The following is a 17,083-nucleotide window of genomic DNA, read 5'->3' as shown; positions in this document are numbered from 1 at the left end:
ACCACCAGCTATTTTTATCCTGCCCTTAAGGTGGCAAGCATACATAGTACTTCTGTCTCTTATTTTCTTTCTAACTTTGAGTTTGGTTGGCCTGAAAAAGAGGGACTGGCCCAAAGTCACCCAACTAGCTTTCATACCTAAGGAGGGCATAGAACTCTTGTCTCCTGGTTTCTGGGCCTGTATCTTCACTATTGTGTAAATGTGTATAATGAATTTTTATTTCTATTGTGCACGAAAATCCCTATTGATGAGTCAGAAGAAATCCAACATCGTCAGTTCAACAATCTTTATTAGACTTTAAATATGTCCAAGTTTGAGTTTCAAGAATTCTTCAGTAAAGAAATAAACCAGGAAGGAGAGGGAGAAAAATACATCGGCTAATTTGAAAACTATCTGTGTTCTTAATCAGCTAACAAAACATATTGTAAATTTTTGAAACTTTAAATCTTATTCTCTTCTGTGTCACTTGGTTGATTGTAATCAACAGGGTTAGCTCTGGCTTTTTTTTATCATGGATACTGTGTTTAAAAAACATATTCATGTTTTCTGTCCTCTTGCTGTTATCCAATGAACAACATTTAATAGAAAAAGTTTATAATAGATGTTTTCTCAGTTTAAAGCCACTCCTCAAAATAAGTAAACATCCTGGACTTCCGGTTCCGGAGGCAGCTGTACAAAGAAACTTGTCTCCTCGTCAGCTAGTTTCCCTCCGCCAGTAGACCCTTATGCGGGTCGAAAGTTGCCCTGGAGGGTACGACTACCATCGAGGAGGCTGTGCTTGGCTACAGAGGAGCAGCGGCTCCCCCAGCTGGCCGAGCAAACTTTGAGGGCTGACAGAGAAGAAGATCGGCCAGTAAAATGGCTGATCACCTAGCTGCACCAACCGCAAGTCAAAAGAACAACTAAGCATGAAGACCCACCGTGGTGAATCCGGGTGAGACTCCCTTTTCTCTCGCTATCCTGATCTTTCCTGTAAAGAGCTCTGACTATTTCCCTTTGCTAAGAAAGCGGCGGCTGCCTATATCGGAAAAAGAGCTTAAAAAAAACTCTGTCTTTTTTGCTTGCTTTTCTACCATTGGACTTTCTTTGTGGGGATATTTAGGGGAAAAGAAGAAAAAAAGGACATTGCTAATTTGTTCCTATCAACTTTATAACATTGGAGATATCTCTCTTGTTAAATTTTTTAAAAAATAAGAGTGAAAACTTTTTGTTTCTTTAACTTTATCAACTTGGAAAAAAGATCTTGCAGTCCACTGAGGACATCTGATGGCCAAAAGTGACATTACAACTCTATCTTTGTGATTGGAAGAGGGATTGGACTTCATATGACAGTAAAAGAGAAAAGATAATCTGACATTTGGGTGGTGAAACTGGCTATTAGACTTTTGGAGGCGGACATTTGTGGACTTTTGTTAAATATAGTCTCTAATAAAGGCTAGTCTACCACCAAAATGGAAGAAAATACTCCATATTTTGACTATGATCTAATATTGGAAAAGAAATTTGAAATGACAGCAGACTTCAAAACTTATTGGAAATCTAGGAGACAATCTAAAGATGCCACCTTGGCACTTCCAATGGACCCTCCAACAATGAATCAAGCCATGGAACAAGGAACATCAGAGGAAGAACAGAACAATACTGAACAGGCTTTCACACATCAAGACACACAATCTAAAGAGACACAGACATTATGCTTACAACCCAATGGTGAATCTATGCTGGGAGAAAAGGTGGTAACCATTGAGCCAACTGACTCTACACAACGTTACCTACAACGGATGGATAACTTGGATGATCAAGAACTACCTGTAACTGATTCAGTTCAACTACCGAAAACTACAAAGATTGACACTCAGATACAACTTTCTGGAAATCACAACAAAGTGGGATAACTTATTTACAATTATAATATGGAATAAAAGTCAATATAACACCCAGATGATATTGGCAGGAAGAGAAGAAAATTTTGCTCAGTTTGAATTGATTAGAAACTTTTGTAACCAAAGTTTGAAGTTTGATAATCGAAAAGTTTTAATATGGGAACCAACTTGGCCTAGAAAGAAAGCTAGAGTCAGGTTTAAATGTGATATAAAACATTACTTGATGGGTTAAAAAGGTTTTAGAGATTTTGTCTGATTTAACAATGAAAGAAGGATGAGAATTGACAGTTATCATAGTTGATAATTATTAGGGAGCAAACTTGTTTAGGGGTTAAAAAGATTTTGTAGACGCAGAGTGATGAAATGATAGAACATGTTTTTAAAAATAGATATGTGTTTGTTTGTTTGTTTTGGAACTACGCTATTATTTTAAATATAATTATTTTGAAATAGAGAATTTCTGTTTGATTTAATAATGAATGAAGGCTGGGAATCTCCTGACATTATACTTGATAATTATTTGAAGGTGTAAACTTTATAAAAGGGCTTAAAAAGATTTTTTTATAGATGTGGATTGATGAAATGATAGAATATATTTTTAAAAATAGAATTGTATTTGTTGGATTTATATTGTTATTTTAAACGTGAAAAATACTCTTTAATAGAGATAGTAAGAGCCACTTGTGATAGGGAAAAATTAGTTTTAATGAACGATCTTTTATTAAGGATACCTGAAATCCCAATTATATGTCTACTGAAATGTAATTGGAATATGACAATTGTAATTAGTAAAGCTTAGCACAGGATTTAGATTATCATAATTGCAAGGTGATTGAGGATTTTTGTTTGATTGAACTTTATCTAAAATTGTATTAATTTTAATAAGTAATATTATTCCTTACAGAGATGAAATTGTTTATAATTAATTGGAGCTATATGTATATGATTTTGTTTTTGAATGATTTGACACTCTGACCACATTGTGTCCTAAGCTTTTGTAAAAAAAATGGAAAAAAACAATAAAACTTTTATATATATAAAAAAATAAGTAAACATCCCCATTAAGGACTGGATTCGTTTAAATAATCTTCAAAAAGATGGAATTCATGGTTTACCTACTCACAATTATTTGCATATGGCTTTATCAAAACTTCTTCCTTTGGGAGGTTTGTCTAGTTTTTAGGTAACCTGATTTTTAGGTAACTAAAAATTCTACCAAGTATGAGAATGTAGCTGAGGTTAATCTCACGTTGGCTTCTAAGGCTAATAATAGACTTGTTAAACAAATGCTTTTTAGGAGTGGCATTTTATTTCTAGTCTTTGCACGAACATGCATTAATTAACTCAAATAATGGAGCAAAGAGTTGGCTGTTTTAAATGCTAATTCAGGTTTCTTAGAATCAAATGGAATGAGGAAACAAGTATTAAATGTCCATTCTTGCTTTTATTTCTTAGTTGTAAATCTAAGTTTTTATTCCTTCTCAAGAACGTCTCCAATGTAAATGCTGCCTAAATTATCCAAAGAAACTCTTCTTCCCTCATCAAAAATAAAAGTTGTTTTGAATGTGTTCCTGCTAATAAAAGTTTTTCTCACATTAAAATGTGCTAAGTATAGGCTTCTTTTTGTTTGTTTGCCTCTCCAGGATGATACAAATTGGACAGTTTTCCCATGTGCATGTTTATATGCACTTAATGAAATACAAGAATTTATTTTTACACCATAAATAAAATATGTATGAATCTGCATATTTAAACATTAAGCTTTAGAAAACGTATGTCTTCCTCAGGAGAGAGAAAGCAGAACCAGAAAAGGGCGTGCTTGGCAGGAGAGCTAAGGAGCTTATTATTCCCCCTAGTCAACTATATACTTAACTAAAGTCTCAGCAGCTGCATTATATAAAAACATAATGCCTCTTAAACTTATATTATGGAATTATATGATGTTCTACCTTTTTAACAACTAGTTTTAACTTCTCTGTGGTGCACTGGTTAGAATGCAGCCTTGCAGGCTAATTCTGCTGATTGCCAGAGTTCGAGTCTCACTGGCTCAAGGTTGACTCAGCCTTCCATCCTCCCGAGGTTGGTAAAATGAGACCCAGATTGTTGGGGGCAATAGGTTGACCCTGTAAACCGCTTACGGCTGTAAAGCACTGTGAAACGGCATACAAGTCTAAGTACTATTGCTATTCTGCATACGCCTGAACTCTTGGGTCAGATCACCATCACATGAATTTCACTTTTTCTGTATAGATAATGCTTGACTTAACATTCATTCATTTAATGATGGTTGAAATAGGGAAAAGTGATTTTTGACCTGTCTTCAAAATTAGGACCACTGCATTACCACCATAGTCATGTGATTAAAATTCAGGCACATTTACGATTGAGAGCAGCATCCTGTGGTCACCTAATCATGATTAGTGACCTTGCCAATTGGTTTTTGACAAGCAATGTCAGTTGGGAGAAGCTGGATTCACATAACAAAGGTGATTTGCTTTAACTGATTCTGGTCCCAATTGTCATAAGTCGAGGACTACCTGTATGTATCACATGCAACTACTTTTTGAAAAGATGTATTTCTTAAAAAATGAACAAACATTTTTCTCTGTTGGGCATAGGAGGATAAATCAAAAGGTGCTGCCTCATCTAAACCACCAAGGAAGGAGGAAAAGAAATCCAAAACGCCTAAGAAGGTAAGAGATTGTTTAGCACAGAGGTGTCAAACTCGCAATGTCATGTGACATGTTGCGACATATCGTTGACTTTTTTTCCATTGCCGGCAGTGGGTGGGCGCGGTTTTGGCAAGACGCATCCGGCCCATACGCCAGCAGTTTGACACCCCTTGTTTAGCATAACAATTCTACCTAGTGTGATTAGTTCCATTTTCATCTCTTTTATGAGCAGGAGGATTTCTTAAGCATCTTATATGCAATTTTTAAGCTTATTCCCTTACCCTCTATTGTTAGTCAGGAAGCCCGATTTATTTTTTTTAATCTTGTTTCATTTCTATCACCTATTACTAGAATAGAAACTATAACCTGTTGTTGTACTCAGATGGAGCAATGTGAAATTGTACGGATATTAAGAATGACTATAATAAATTAAAATTATACCCAAGCCTGAAACATACCTATGAGAACATTATTCCTAAATTTTATGCAAAAGCTAATGAACCTCTGGAGATTTTATAGAACCTTTGTATGTTATTTGCCTAAATTCATAGGCATATTTAATACTAGCTTCTACTGTAGTTACTTAAACATGTAAATGATACCCTTTTTGCTGTTTTATATGCTTGTATTGGGGCTGGGAGGGATCAAGTCTGGAATGACTTGGATTGGGGTGTTGCCTTAGCTAACAACCACAGGAATTGCTAGTCACTAAGTGATGTGGTCATGTGTCATGCTTTATGACCGTATCACTTAACAACAGAAATTTCATCCCAATGGTGGTCACATCAAGAATAATCTATGTGGTAAAGAAATAAATACATTTACCATTGGGTACCACCGCTCTGATCCAATGTTGGATCTCTAGATGCATGAAAGTACCAATTAACTTTAGGAGAGTCAGTTTTAAGATATGAAATTTTTTTACCCCAGTCCCTGGTTTTTGATAATTTTGTTTATTTCAAACTATTCCCCCCCCCGCAAGTCTTTATTTTCCATTATTTTTTTAAAATGAGCTGGTTAACATATCGCACTTTACTATGGTTTGATTAACCATGTTTTATTGACTCGCTTCACAGAACATGATAAGCCAAAATCAGCTCCCCCCAACATATAATTCATCACTCGGTATGTGAACTCAGTGTTTACTACATGGATACAGTAATTAATGTCATGGTTCCTTTTTCTCTCTTTTAAGGCAAAGGAACAATCTTCCGCCGCAAAATCTGAAAAACAAAAAAAAAGTTAAATGTCATCAGGTAAGCAGTCCTAAGTTATCTATCATGCATCTATAATATGCATGTGATTCAGAATGAATTAACATTTAGAAAATCTGTGGTTATAAATCCTGACGTTAGGATAGGTTTTCACTATCTCAGAAATTAGTTTGACTCATTGCACATATTCTGATGTCCTAAAAAGTCTTTCCCAACATGGTCCCTTCTTTGTAAGATGTCCTCTTACATCTTCCCCATTAGGGATCTATTGCTGTACACTTGAAGTAACAGATGGATAACCTACATCAGTGATGGCGAACCTTTTAGAGTGAGTGCCCAAACTGCAACCCAAAACCCACTTATGCATCGTCGAGTGCCGGGTGGGTGTGGCCCATTGGCTGGGCGTGGCTGCGGTAGTAATGGCAGACTGGGTGGGACTAAAAAGTTCAATCAATCAATTCCAACTTTGCAAGATCTTTTTTTCCCGCGAGAAGTTGAAATTGACTGAACCTTTTTTTTTTTGCACATGGCAGCGGAGGCCTAAAGCAAAAAGGTTTTATAAAACCCAGCTGAAGGCCTAGGACTGGGTGACGGCGCGCGTGCCCACAGAGAGGGCTCTGAGTGCCGCCTCTGGCACTCAGAACCATAGGTTCACCACCACTGACCTACATGATCCATCAGCCCCTTTTTGCAGTCTCAGGAGGCCTCTCCCGCAAATATCAGCACCAAAATACAGAGGCACACTTTCTCCTTGTTTCTTACAAATAAAAAGTAAAGTCATATTCATAAAAGAAATAAACTTGCTTCCTCTGTTGACAATAGATAATCCTTGAAGTTGGAATAAAATCATTTAAAAAACCATATTCTCCCTGTGACTGTTGTTGGCTGTACCTGAGCTAATTTTTTCTACAGATCTCTGGTTAATTGAAGCATACTGCAAAAGATGGGCTCAGAACTACAGTAAGACCATTTCCCAGCTGCTTGGGAAGAATGAGAGAATGAGTGTGCCCACTGCCACCATCCAGCCTTTAAGCCCCATCTGGCTCCCTGACAAAAGATAACCTTTGATTTTTTTTTTTTTTAAAAAAAGCCTTAATGGAACACCAGATTTTATTCTTGGGAGCAAAGCAAATTTCATTAAACAAGGAAATTATGTTCAGTAAGAGGATTCTACTTATATGAAGCATCAGAGATGCAATGTTATGTTCCTATATCCTGATTTTTTTTTTGGTATTGAGTCATAAAGTTGAAAAGAACAGCTCTATACATTCTATGAATAACATTATTGTTTAGTTTAAGTCAACCCCGTTTATCCTGCTAATCTGGATATTTTAGTTTTCTATTTCAAAATTCATGCCTCAGCTGTTGAATGTTATAACACACTTCCTTTTAAGAATAGAATATATTTTTTTCTTTTCAGAATGTTTATCACCAGTGCAAAAATTCTTTATTTTGATGGACAGCTGCACTTGAACAAAAGCAGTTTTGCAAAAAGATAGCATCTTGGACGTTTTATGGTATTGGGCTATTTTGGCATGCAAAGCATTTATTTTGCTATTTTCTAGGATGAACTCACATTTTCTAGACACATACTTTATTGTCTACATTATTGTCATTTTCTTAATTTTTGAGAAGAAAAGAATGCTTTATATTTGTAAGAAAGATATTTCTTATGGATTTAATAGGAGTGAAAAATTTGCACATAATCTACCCACAATGCCTGTAAATCTTAGTGAATCTATACTAGTTTATCATAAAAAGGAATGCTTTAAACATGAATTTGGTTGCCTTCTTTTTTAGGCCAATTGCCTATGAGTACTTTTGCTGGAGAATACTTAGGGGAAAATGAGTAAATAGTTGCAAAATTTTCAAAGTTGGAGCAGAGTAGAAGCTAATATGTTGCAGCCTTGGCTTCTTATCAAATAATGAACAGTGCCATTCTCTAAAACTTGCATTGCATACAATGTGTTTGTGCTACATCTGTCATTGGCTTCCTGGAAGGCTATAGTACTACATCCAAACGTATAGAGACAGATAACTGGTGCTTCTTCCACCAACCCCCTCCCCCAAAACTCTTCTATCTGCTTTCTCTGAGCAATATGTAACACAAGAGGTGAATACATAGGATGGCACAGTGCCCATCCTAGGAATTGAGAACATGCAAAGAATCTTATCCTAGTGCAGTGTTTTTCAAACTTAGCAGCTTTTGAGATGTGTGGATTTCAATTCCTTTAATTCCCCAGCCAGCCATTCTGGGATTTGAAGTCCACACATCTTAAAGTTGCCAAGTTTAAGAAACACTGTCCTAATGTATACATATATGGCATAGCCGATTTCAGAATAATTCTTAATCGGAATTCAGTGCTGTCTTTTCTTTAAATATTCCATGCAGGATATGTGAGAGATGGATATAGTTCCAGATTCAGATGTGCTTTGAAACCTCTCGACTGACTTCCATTTTAAAATAATCACACCTGTTCTTAGGTAGCTGGTTCTATAAACTAAACCAACATTAGTTGCTCCAGGAATCTTAGTTGTATGATTCCTTTTCCCCTGCACAGGAACTAAAAGAAAGAGCATGGTGTTTTCTATCACAATGTTTACTTTTTTCAAATGGATTCAGTGAGAGATTTCCTTGTGGATTACATCTTTCATATTGAAGACAATGAGACTGTCCTTAATTACATGTAATGTCAATACTGAACTGTATTTGACATTTTACTGTGGCACACTAATAAACATTTTATGTATTATTTATATTTGTTATTTTGTATTCTGTTGCAACCTGACTTCTATCGAAAATATCTTAAATATGTTTCGTCATATCTTATCAATTCCGATTACCTAGTACTTAGGCATACACATTTCCCAGTCCAGTCCAACGTTGCTTTTAAGTACTGCTGTGGATTATGGACTTTTCGCATATTTTGCCACTAGAAATTGTGTCTTAATTAATGAAATTCAATGCTATTTGGACTTCTGGTTTGCCATTGCAGCGCCGCAGACACAGGAAGGCGGGTTCCGTCTTCCGTGTCCGAATTCGTTCTGCTGGAGGACCCTGTAAAGGGTCAAACATCACCCTGTAGTGGCGACGAGCAAGGAGGGGATCCCCGTTTGATTGTGGGAGGACGGCAGCCCTTCCGTTTGATCCGGGGAAGCCCTCCAAACCAGCGGGGGAAAGACTAGCCATTTCAATATGGCTCGTCACTAAGCTGCTGACAGCCGAAGTCAAAATTACCACCAAGCAACTTTAAAGCAACATGGATGAAACTGGGTGAGACCTGATCCTCTTTTTAAGTTTTTAAGTATTTTTTCCTGTAAAAGCTGCCCAAAGTATTTTTTTCTCCTGTGAGGAGAGAGGGAATTTTTATCCCACCCTCTAAAAAAAGCGGCTACTAACTACCCAGGGGAAACAGAGCAACTATAAGAACAATTTTAATCTAATTGGATGTATATTCTTTTGATACTTGGGGACTAAAAGTGTTCCTTTTCTCATTGGAGATGTTTGTTTTAATTTTTTTTAAAAAATAAGACTTGAAAAACTACCATATAAATTTGGGATTTAAAAAGCTTAAAACAGCGTTGGTGACATCTTGTGGTGAAATATGATATTACAATTTGTTATTGCTTAAAAGAGACTTGGGTTGAAGCCCGGACTTTAGACAAAATTTCTTTGACCTTGACAGCTACCACCTGTGAAATATTCAGCTGCAAAGAAGGAACTTCTGGATGGCATATGTAGCCTGCTGGAACTATGAATGTAAACTTTTACTGACTCTTAGAGCTATACTTGGGGAATTGCTTTCCTATTTCTTTACATGAGAAGGATATGTTATTATATGAGATGATGGAACACCTTGGACTATAAACTTTTACTTGACAAACAACTTCTACTATAAAGATCACCTATAACACATGAAATAGATGTCCCATACCCAGCTACAAAAGAGAAAAAAACTATTTTTAATGTTTGATTCTAAAGTCTGCAACTTAACATACTATTAAGAGAATATGGATGAAGACTAGGAAAAAATCCTTTCCATGTTGAAATCAATACATGAAACCATCCTTTCAGCTTGTGATGAAATTAGAAGCAACATAAACAAACAAGATGCCAGCTTAAATATACAAACCCAGATCTTGACTACAACCAAAGAATTATCATTGCAGGAAATAACAGAAAATTGGAACAATAAACACCACGAAAGAGGACCTAACTGATCAATAGACCCAGCCAATGGAAAAATCAGAAAAGGGAGTGACAACATTGAAACTGGAAAAGACTTTTTACAAAAATCAGAAGAAATCTGAGGAAAAGGAAGAAGAACAGACTCAATGGAAGATAAACCTATCAGGACAATTGTGGGAAATTGGAATAATAGAGAGGCGATCTAAAGAATACAAATGGGATCATTCTTCCAAAAAAACTTCAATCAAAGGGTCTTTCTTATTCCAAATAATATATATAATAATAGAGGGAAAATTGTTTGATTATTCAAAGGCACTAATATGGAAGATTAGATGGCAAAGGAAGAAAGCCAGAGTAAGGCTGAAGAAAATAATGGCTTTGATTTATTAGAGGGGATATTATATTACTAATTAGGGGGTTGAATATAGTGGAAAATAGATAACTTTTAAAAAATAAAATAACATTATAATTGAATAGCTAAGATGTGTAACAAGACTGTTAGGCTTTGGTATGAAAAGGGAAAAAAGCGAGAAGTTGATATAAGGGAAATTTTGATCATTTAACATAAAATATTTAGAAATCATAAATAACTGTTTTTTTTCTTTGAATATTGATGGGAAATTAAAGTTTACGTATAGGCTAAAAAGGATTGATAAATGTAACAAAAATGTTTTTACTTAGTTGAAAATAAGAATTTTGTTTGCCCAATATGAATTATTGGTTAACCCAGATAATACATATAATGGTTTTGACTTATTAGAGGGGATACGGTATTATTAGATGGTTTAACATGGGGGGAAATAGATAACTTTTAGAAAACAGAACAAGACTATAATCAAATAGATAAAATTTGTATTTAGAATATTAGACTTTGTTATGAAAAGGGAAAAAGGAAGAAGTTGAGATAAGGGAAACTTTGGTCACCTAAATATAAAACACTTGGAAATCATAAATAATAAAAGTTAATTTGAATATTGATGGGAAATTAAAGCTTTGGAAAAAAAGCAACATTGATTGTATAAGGATCGAATGCAAATGCAATTAAGATATGTATAAGCTAAACACTATTGATAATTGGAACAAAGATGTTTTTATTTAGTTGATAATAAAAACTATATTAGCGTTATATGAGATAGTAGATATTAAGGGAAAAAGAGAGGAAATATCTGATGTTGTAACGTGAGGTTTATACTAAACATTTATGTATGCTATTGAACTATTGATTAACCCAGTCATCACGTTGCTTTTTAAATACTCAATTGTAAAATGAGAAAATGAATAAAATATTATTAAAAAAAGAAATTCAATGCTACTCAACTACAAATGATGATATTTAAAACAGTGCAACTTATTTTGGAAGTTAATACTCTGTCATTTTGTTGCACTGAGAATACTACTATTTTAGCATATTTTAACAATGCAGAGAAGTTTTTAGAAATGATACATTCCAAGGCAAAGATTCACCTCTCAACTTTACTCCCAGAAATCAGAAATACTGTAGTTTATTGTAACAGGGTTATTGTGAAATCCATAAAAATGTTTAATAAAAGCCTTTCACCACAACACAAATGTATGACTTGTGGATAAGTAGACAAATGAATGAGGGTGAAACAAGAACATTAATGAAGGAATGACATTCTTGAGGCACAAATACCTCCTTCTATATGACTTTTATACTATTATTCCAAAAATAAAATTGTAACAGTGTGCACCAATATACCTAATTAAAATTTCTTCACTGAATAATTAAGCTTGTGGAAAGTGATCTTTTTTTGCCAGATGCCATCAAAGAAAGAATTACACAAGCATCTTCATGCAGATAATCCTCGCTTAACAATAGTAATTGTGACCAGAATTTCCATCACAATGCAATATAGTTGCAAAAGATGTTGCTTAGTGACGGCAGTCCCGTTGGTATCATTGAGGACTACCTCACAACTTCCTGCTGACTTCCAACAAGAAAAGTCAATGGAGAAGCTGGCAGGAAGTTGCAAGTCCCAGGCAGTTCTCAAGCAGGCTGGCAAGTGGGTAAGTGGTTGGTGGGGCCAGCTGTTGCTGGGTGGGGAAAGAGGGTAAATGACACGGGTGCCAAACTCAATCATGTCACGTGATGTATCATGACATATCATGTTTTTTGTCTTTGCGGAGCCAGGGTGGGTGTGGCCTGCACGTGGTGCATCTGCCCTGTGGGCCGCCAGTTTGACACCCCTGGTCTATGACATCTTGCCATGGCCAACTTGCCGCAGGCCAATTCGGGACAACAGTTACACTAATATTGAAGAAATAGTGGACTAGAAGCATGAAAGAAAGGATGCCAAAATGAAATGTGAACGACAAAAATTAAAATATTTTTTAAAATTATTTTGAACAATTGAATTGTTGAATTGTCCTGCAGCGAGTTGTCCCATGGCGAGTTGGCCATGGCAAGTTGGCTGTAGCAAGTTGTCCCATTCCGGGGGGAAGATGTCTAGGCAGCCTCATTGGCATGGCATTGCAGGATTGGGAGTGGCTACTACCAGGTGAGTGAGGATGAGTAAAGGGCAGTTGTGTTACAGGCATGGACAAGGAAGTACAACATTTCCAGGATCCATCCCCAGGATCTTGTACTCCATAGCCAGGCTATTCAAGAGAAAAAAACTGTAGGAATGAGAGTAATTTACAGTAGTCTCTTATAACATTTCCTGCCGGCTTCCCCACTGACTTTGCTTGCAGGCAGCTGGCAGAGAAGGTCACAAATGGTGATCATGTGACCGCAGAATGCTGCAAGCATCGTAAGCTGATTGCCAAGCACCCAGAGCATGATCATGTGACTAGGAGAATGCTAGGAAAGGTGAAGCTTCAAGGATCAGTTGTCAGTACCACTTATTTAGTGCTGTTGTAACTTTGAACAACTGATGAATCAATGGTCATTAACTGCAAATTACAGTGGAATGGCCACAGTTGTGTACATAATTGTGTATAGTTTTGAGATGCAGCAAAATGATCTTTTCCCCTCAATCTCTTTGAAACTGTACTAGAATAGGCAAGAAAAAAATGGTATATAAGTGAAGTTTATCCATTACTTATATACTGTCTTAATTTTTATAGCTACCCTGAGTAGCGAAATAACTCTCTTAAGCTCATTTTAACATTCAGTTACTGGTAAATACTATTTAATTCTAGCCTGCAGAGTCTGTAGAGTTATTTTAAAGAAATGGTTATTTTAAAATAATGGCCATTACAGGTAGTCCTCGACTTACAACCGTTCATTTAGTAATCGAAGTTACAATGACACTGAAAAAAGTGACTTATGACCCTTGCAGCATCCCCATGGTCACATGATTGAAATTCGGATGCTTGGCAACTGGTTCATATTTATGACGGTTGCAGAATCTTGGGGTTATGTGAAAACCTTTTGCGACCTTCTGACAATCTGGGGAAACCAGATTCACTTAACAGCCATGTTACTAACTTAACTGCACTGATTCACTTAACAACCGTGGCAAGAAAGGTCATAAAGTGGAGCAATAGAAATTCTGGCTTCACTTGTTGTTGTACTTGTTGTACAAACTTGTTTGAAGCTAATTATTAAAGCTAAAAATACTTGTGTAGGGCATTGCAGTTATGGTAGTAAAAAACTGGACTTATCATATGCACATAGATCTGCAATACTATTTCTCTTGCCTTTGTTTTCCACAAGCCCCAATGTAGCTTTAATTTTAAATATATTAAGGAACAATCTTGTTGCAGAGATTCCTATCGGTTTATAGGCAGTATGGATAGGCTTGAGAACTTACTTCTGTCAATTCTGAATCAATAGTTCACGTACAACTTCACACTTTGCTATTAATCTGTAACCATGCCTTGATTTTTTCCAGGTTCTTATCCATCCACTGGATATTTTCCTCAATTGTTTCTATTGCTTGTTGAACAGCACGGAGCTCTGAAGTTTTTTTGTCCATTGAGCTGAAATAATTTTTAACCTGTTGAGGAAATACACAAGAAAAACACAAATGATTCTATAACAATAACAATAATAATAATAATCCATTCCTTAAGTTACACATAACAAAGGAGGAAGAGTTGAATACATCTATCTTTATATGCTGGGCTCATTAATAGAATAGAATAGAATTGGAAGGGACTTTGGAGGTTTTCTAGTCCAACCTCCTACTCAGGCAGGAGAACCTATACTGTTTCAGACAAATGGTTGTCCAATCTCTTTTTAAAAACTTCCAGTGTTGGAGCATACAACTTCTGGAGGCAAGTAGTTCCACTGATTAATTGTTCTAACTATCAGGAAATTTTTTTCAGTTCTAGGTTGCTTCTCTCCTTGATTAGTTTCCATCCATTGCTTCTTATCCTGCCTTCAGGTGCTTTGGAGACTAGCTTGACTCCCTCTTCTTTGTGGCAACCCTTGAGATATTGGAACACTGCTATCATGTCACTCCAGTTCTTCTCTTCATACCCAATTCCAGCAACCATTCTTTATATGTTTTAGCCTCCAGTCCCCTAATCATCTTTGTTGCTCTTCTCTGTACTCTTTCTAGAATCTCAACATCTTTTTTACATTGTGATGACCAAAACTGGATGCAGTATTCCAATTGTGGCCTTATAAAGGCATTGTAAAATGGTATTAACACTTCATGTGATCTTGATTCAATCCCTGTGTTAATGCAGCCTAGCACTGTGTTGGCTTTTTTGGCAACTGCAGCACACTGCTGGCTCATATTTAAGTGATTGTCCACTAGGACTCCGAGATCCCTCTCACAGTTACTACTATTGATTTTTGCAGGATTCTTATTTCTAAAAAATTTGAAAAATAATATTTTAGAAATCATTCTATCCAACAATTTGGGGCCTACCATGGTAGCAACAGAAAACTAGTTTTCTCAAAATACTTATTAGTGAATACACTGTGCCATGTGATGGCATTAAAAACTATTTGGTTATGCTTATCTCTCCTTCTTCACTATGCCTTCTACCAGAAAGGAGTTGAAAATAAAAAATCTATTCCAGTTGACAAGAAGAGGAGAAGCCGGTTAGCAATGAGACACTCTCTTAAGAGATATATGTATCATCTTCATATGCTTCCATTCTCTGGATGGATATGAATAGTTGCAAATTTTTTCCTCCCTTCTGACAGAGGCCACAGTTATCTCAGAAGTATTTATTCTCAAGCCCTACTCATTTCCAAATGAAAAATGTAGGAAGATACAAACAAAATATAGTAAGTTGGGCATATTACCATAGGAGTTGACAATATACCATTTCAAAACTAGAGTTGTATGCTTAATGCACATTGTCAAATTATAAACCATCTATGCAGTAACTAAGCATAACACAGGTAAAAAAAAGTCAATGGTCCTGAACACAGGCCTCCTCCATCTGCATTCAAGCAATGACTCTCAAATTGCAAGTACGATGCTCTGCAAGGACCATGTTCACATTGAGAATGTGCTTGTGTACTCATTTCAAGATGCTTCTTTTCTTATTCAAATCAACAGACATTTGGAACTCAATCAGAATATTTTTATAACATAGACAAATAAATGACTAATTCACTGAAGTTTAAATGTTTTAAATTTTGTAGTGCCAGATGCTTTGGTCATATCGGACCAATTTTGCAAGGCCTACTGTCAGGCACAAAAAACAGGTCCCCATGTGAAGATTCAATTTAATTCTTATTGCTAAAAACCTACGCACAGGAATCTTCTCAACTAACAGTCAATGCCTGATTAGAGTTAGATAAGCCAAGGGAGGGTTGGACTTAGTTTCTTGTGGCTATCTAGGCTGACCCTTTTTTCCATCCCTCCCCTAGTTCTGCCAGTCCTTCTCCTACACCTAAATTAATTACTAATTTGTTTCCAGGTACAATTGAAGGTTCTAATTTGACTTATAAAGCCCCACCTGGCTTGGCAGCAGGTAAACTTCAAGGCTACTTTTTCCAACTATACTTTAACCCTCCAGCCTGCTTCCCATGGGCATCCTGCCAGAAGAAACTGCTTTTGGCCCCAATTTTCATGAGGGGAGAGGACTTGAGAAACTAGAAAATGCTGTTTCCCCCATATGCTTAGTTATGAACGCCTAGAAGGAATGAAACTATACTCTTCCACAGGAACTTTGGAAGTCTGAAATTGGATTTTGTCACTGTAATTGAATAGTATTGTGCTTTCTTGAAATGATTTTGATCTACTGGTACTATAATGATATTGTGTTTTGTTGTAAGCTGGCATGAGTCAATTACAAGTAGTCCTTGACTTACAACAGTTTATTGACTGTTCAGAGTTACAGTGGCACTGAAAAATTTGACTTATGCCCGTTTTTCATAGTTACAACTTTGCAGCATCCCCATGATCATGTGATCAAAATCCAGAGGCTAGAGAACTGGCTCATATTTATGTCCTTTGCTGCATCCCAGGTTCATGCGATCACCTTTTGTGACATTCTAACAAACAAAGTCAATGGGAAAACCAGATTCACTTAACAACCAGGTTACCAACATCAACTGCAGTGCTTCACTTAACAACTGTGGCAAGAAAAATCATAAAATGGGGCAAAACTCACTTAACAAATGTCTCAATTAACAACAGAAATTTTGGACTTAATTATGGTCATGAATTGAGGAGTACCTGTATTTGGAAATCTCAGATAAGTGTATATGTATGTGTATATGGGTATTTATTAGAATTAGTTTAATGTAATGATTAAAAGCAGTGGAGCAGAAACTAAAGTTCTAAAATAGGGCAGCCAGCTGGATGACCTTGAGCCAGTTACTCTTTCAGCACTAGAAGTCAGTCACACATCACAAAATGTTGCAAAAAAAAAAAAGCATGAACTTGTCTATATAGTTGCCATAAGTAAAAACTAACTTGAAAGCACAAACATATATATCTACATACACAAAACTAAACATTATTATATATTCTTACCAATTTGAGTCTATAAGATAAAAATATCGTGTCACAGTTACTTATGTAATATAGACTGTCAAAGCTATATTTACCTCAGCAAGCTGTTCCTTTGTGGAATACTGATTTGTTATGCCAGTAATCATATGTGCAAGTGAGTGTGAGCCGAAGTCAAATCTACAGGAAAAACAAACAAAACCAATAACAAACATCAACAAAGTAAACAGTTTTGTAG

General features: G+C 36.0%; 2 protein-coding genes across 8 annotated transcripts in view; one reads left to right on the top strand and one right to left on the bottom strand.

The window, feature by feature from the left end:
* CAST (calpastatin) overlaps positions 1–8,526 on the top strand; it is an 82,581-nt gene extending 74,055 nt beyond the window's left edge. For all 6 annotated transcript variants that reach the window (XM_039340418.1, XM_039340420.1, XM_039340421.1 and 3 more), the window contains 3 exons: positions 4,502–4,576; positions 5,751–5,811; positions 7,190–8,526. In XM_039340418.1, the coding sequence (XP_039196352.1) occupies positions 4,502–4,576; positions 5,751–5,801 (126 nt within the window). In that variant the 3' untranslated portion in view covers positions 5,802–5,811; positions 7,190–8,526. The remainder of the gene's footprint in view (positions 1–4,501; positions 4,577–5,750; positions 5,812–7,189) is intronic.
* Positions 5,592–17,083, bottom strand: part of ERAP1 (endoplasmic reticulum aminopeptidase 1) — a 30,936-nt gene continuing 19,444 nt past the window's right edge. For both annotated transcript variants that reach the window (XM_039340416.1, XM_039340417.1), the window contains 3 exons: positions 16,944–17,025; positions 13,735–13,920; positions 5,592–5,778 (listed from right to left, as the gene is read on the bottom strand). In XM_039340416.1, coding sequence (XP_039196350.1) covers positions 13,771–13,920; positions 16,944–17,025 — 232 coding nt within the window. In that variant the 3' untranslated portion in view covers positions 5,592–5,778; positions 13,735–13,770. The remainder of the gene's footprint in view (positions 5,779–13,734; positions 13,921–16,943; positions 17,026–17,083) is intronic.

The sequence above is a fragment of the Crotalus tigris genome, unplaced genomic scaffold (assembly GCF_016545835.1).
Source record: "Crotalus tigris isolate CLP2741 ecotype Arizona unplaced genomic scaffold, ASM1654583v1 scf7180000017744.3724543626:3957646, whole genome shotgun sequence".
Taxonomy (NCBI): domain Eukaryota; kingdom Metazoa; phylum Chordata; class Lepidosauria; order Squamata; family Viperidae; genus Crotalus; species Crotalus tigris.
Note: the sequence above shows the minus strand (reverse complement) of the source record. Positions and strands in the feature narration are given on the sequence as shown.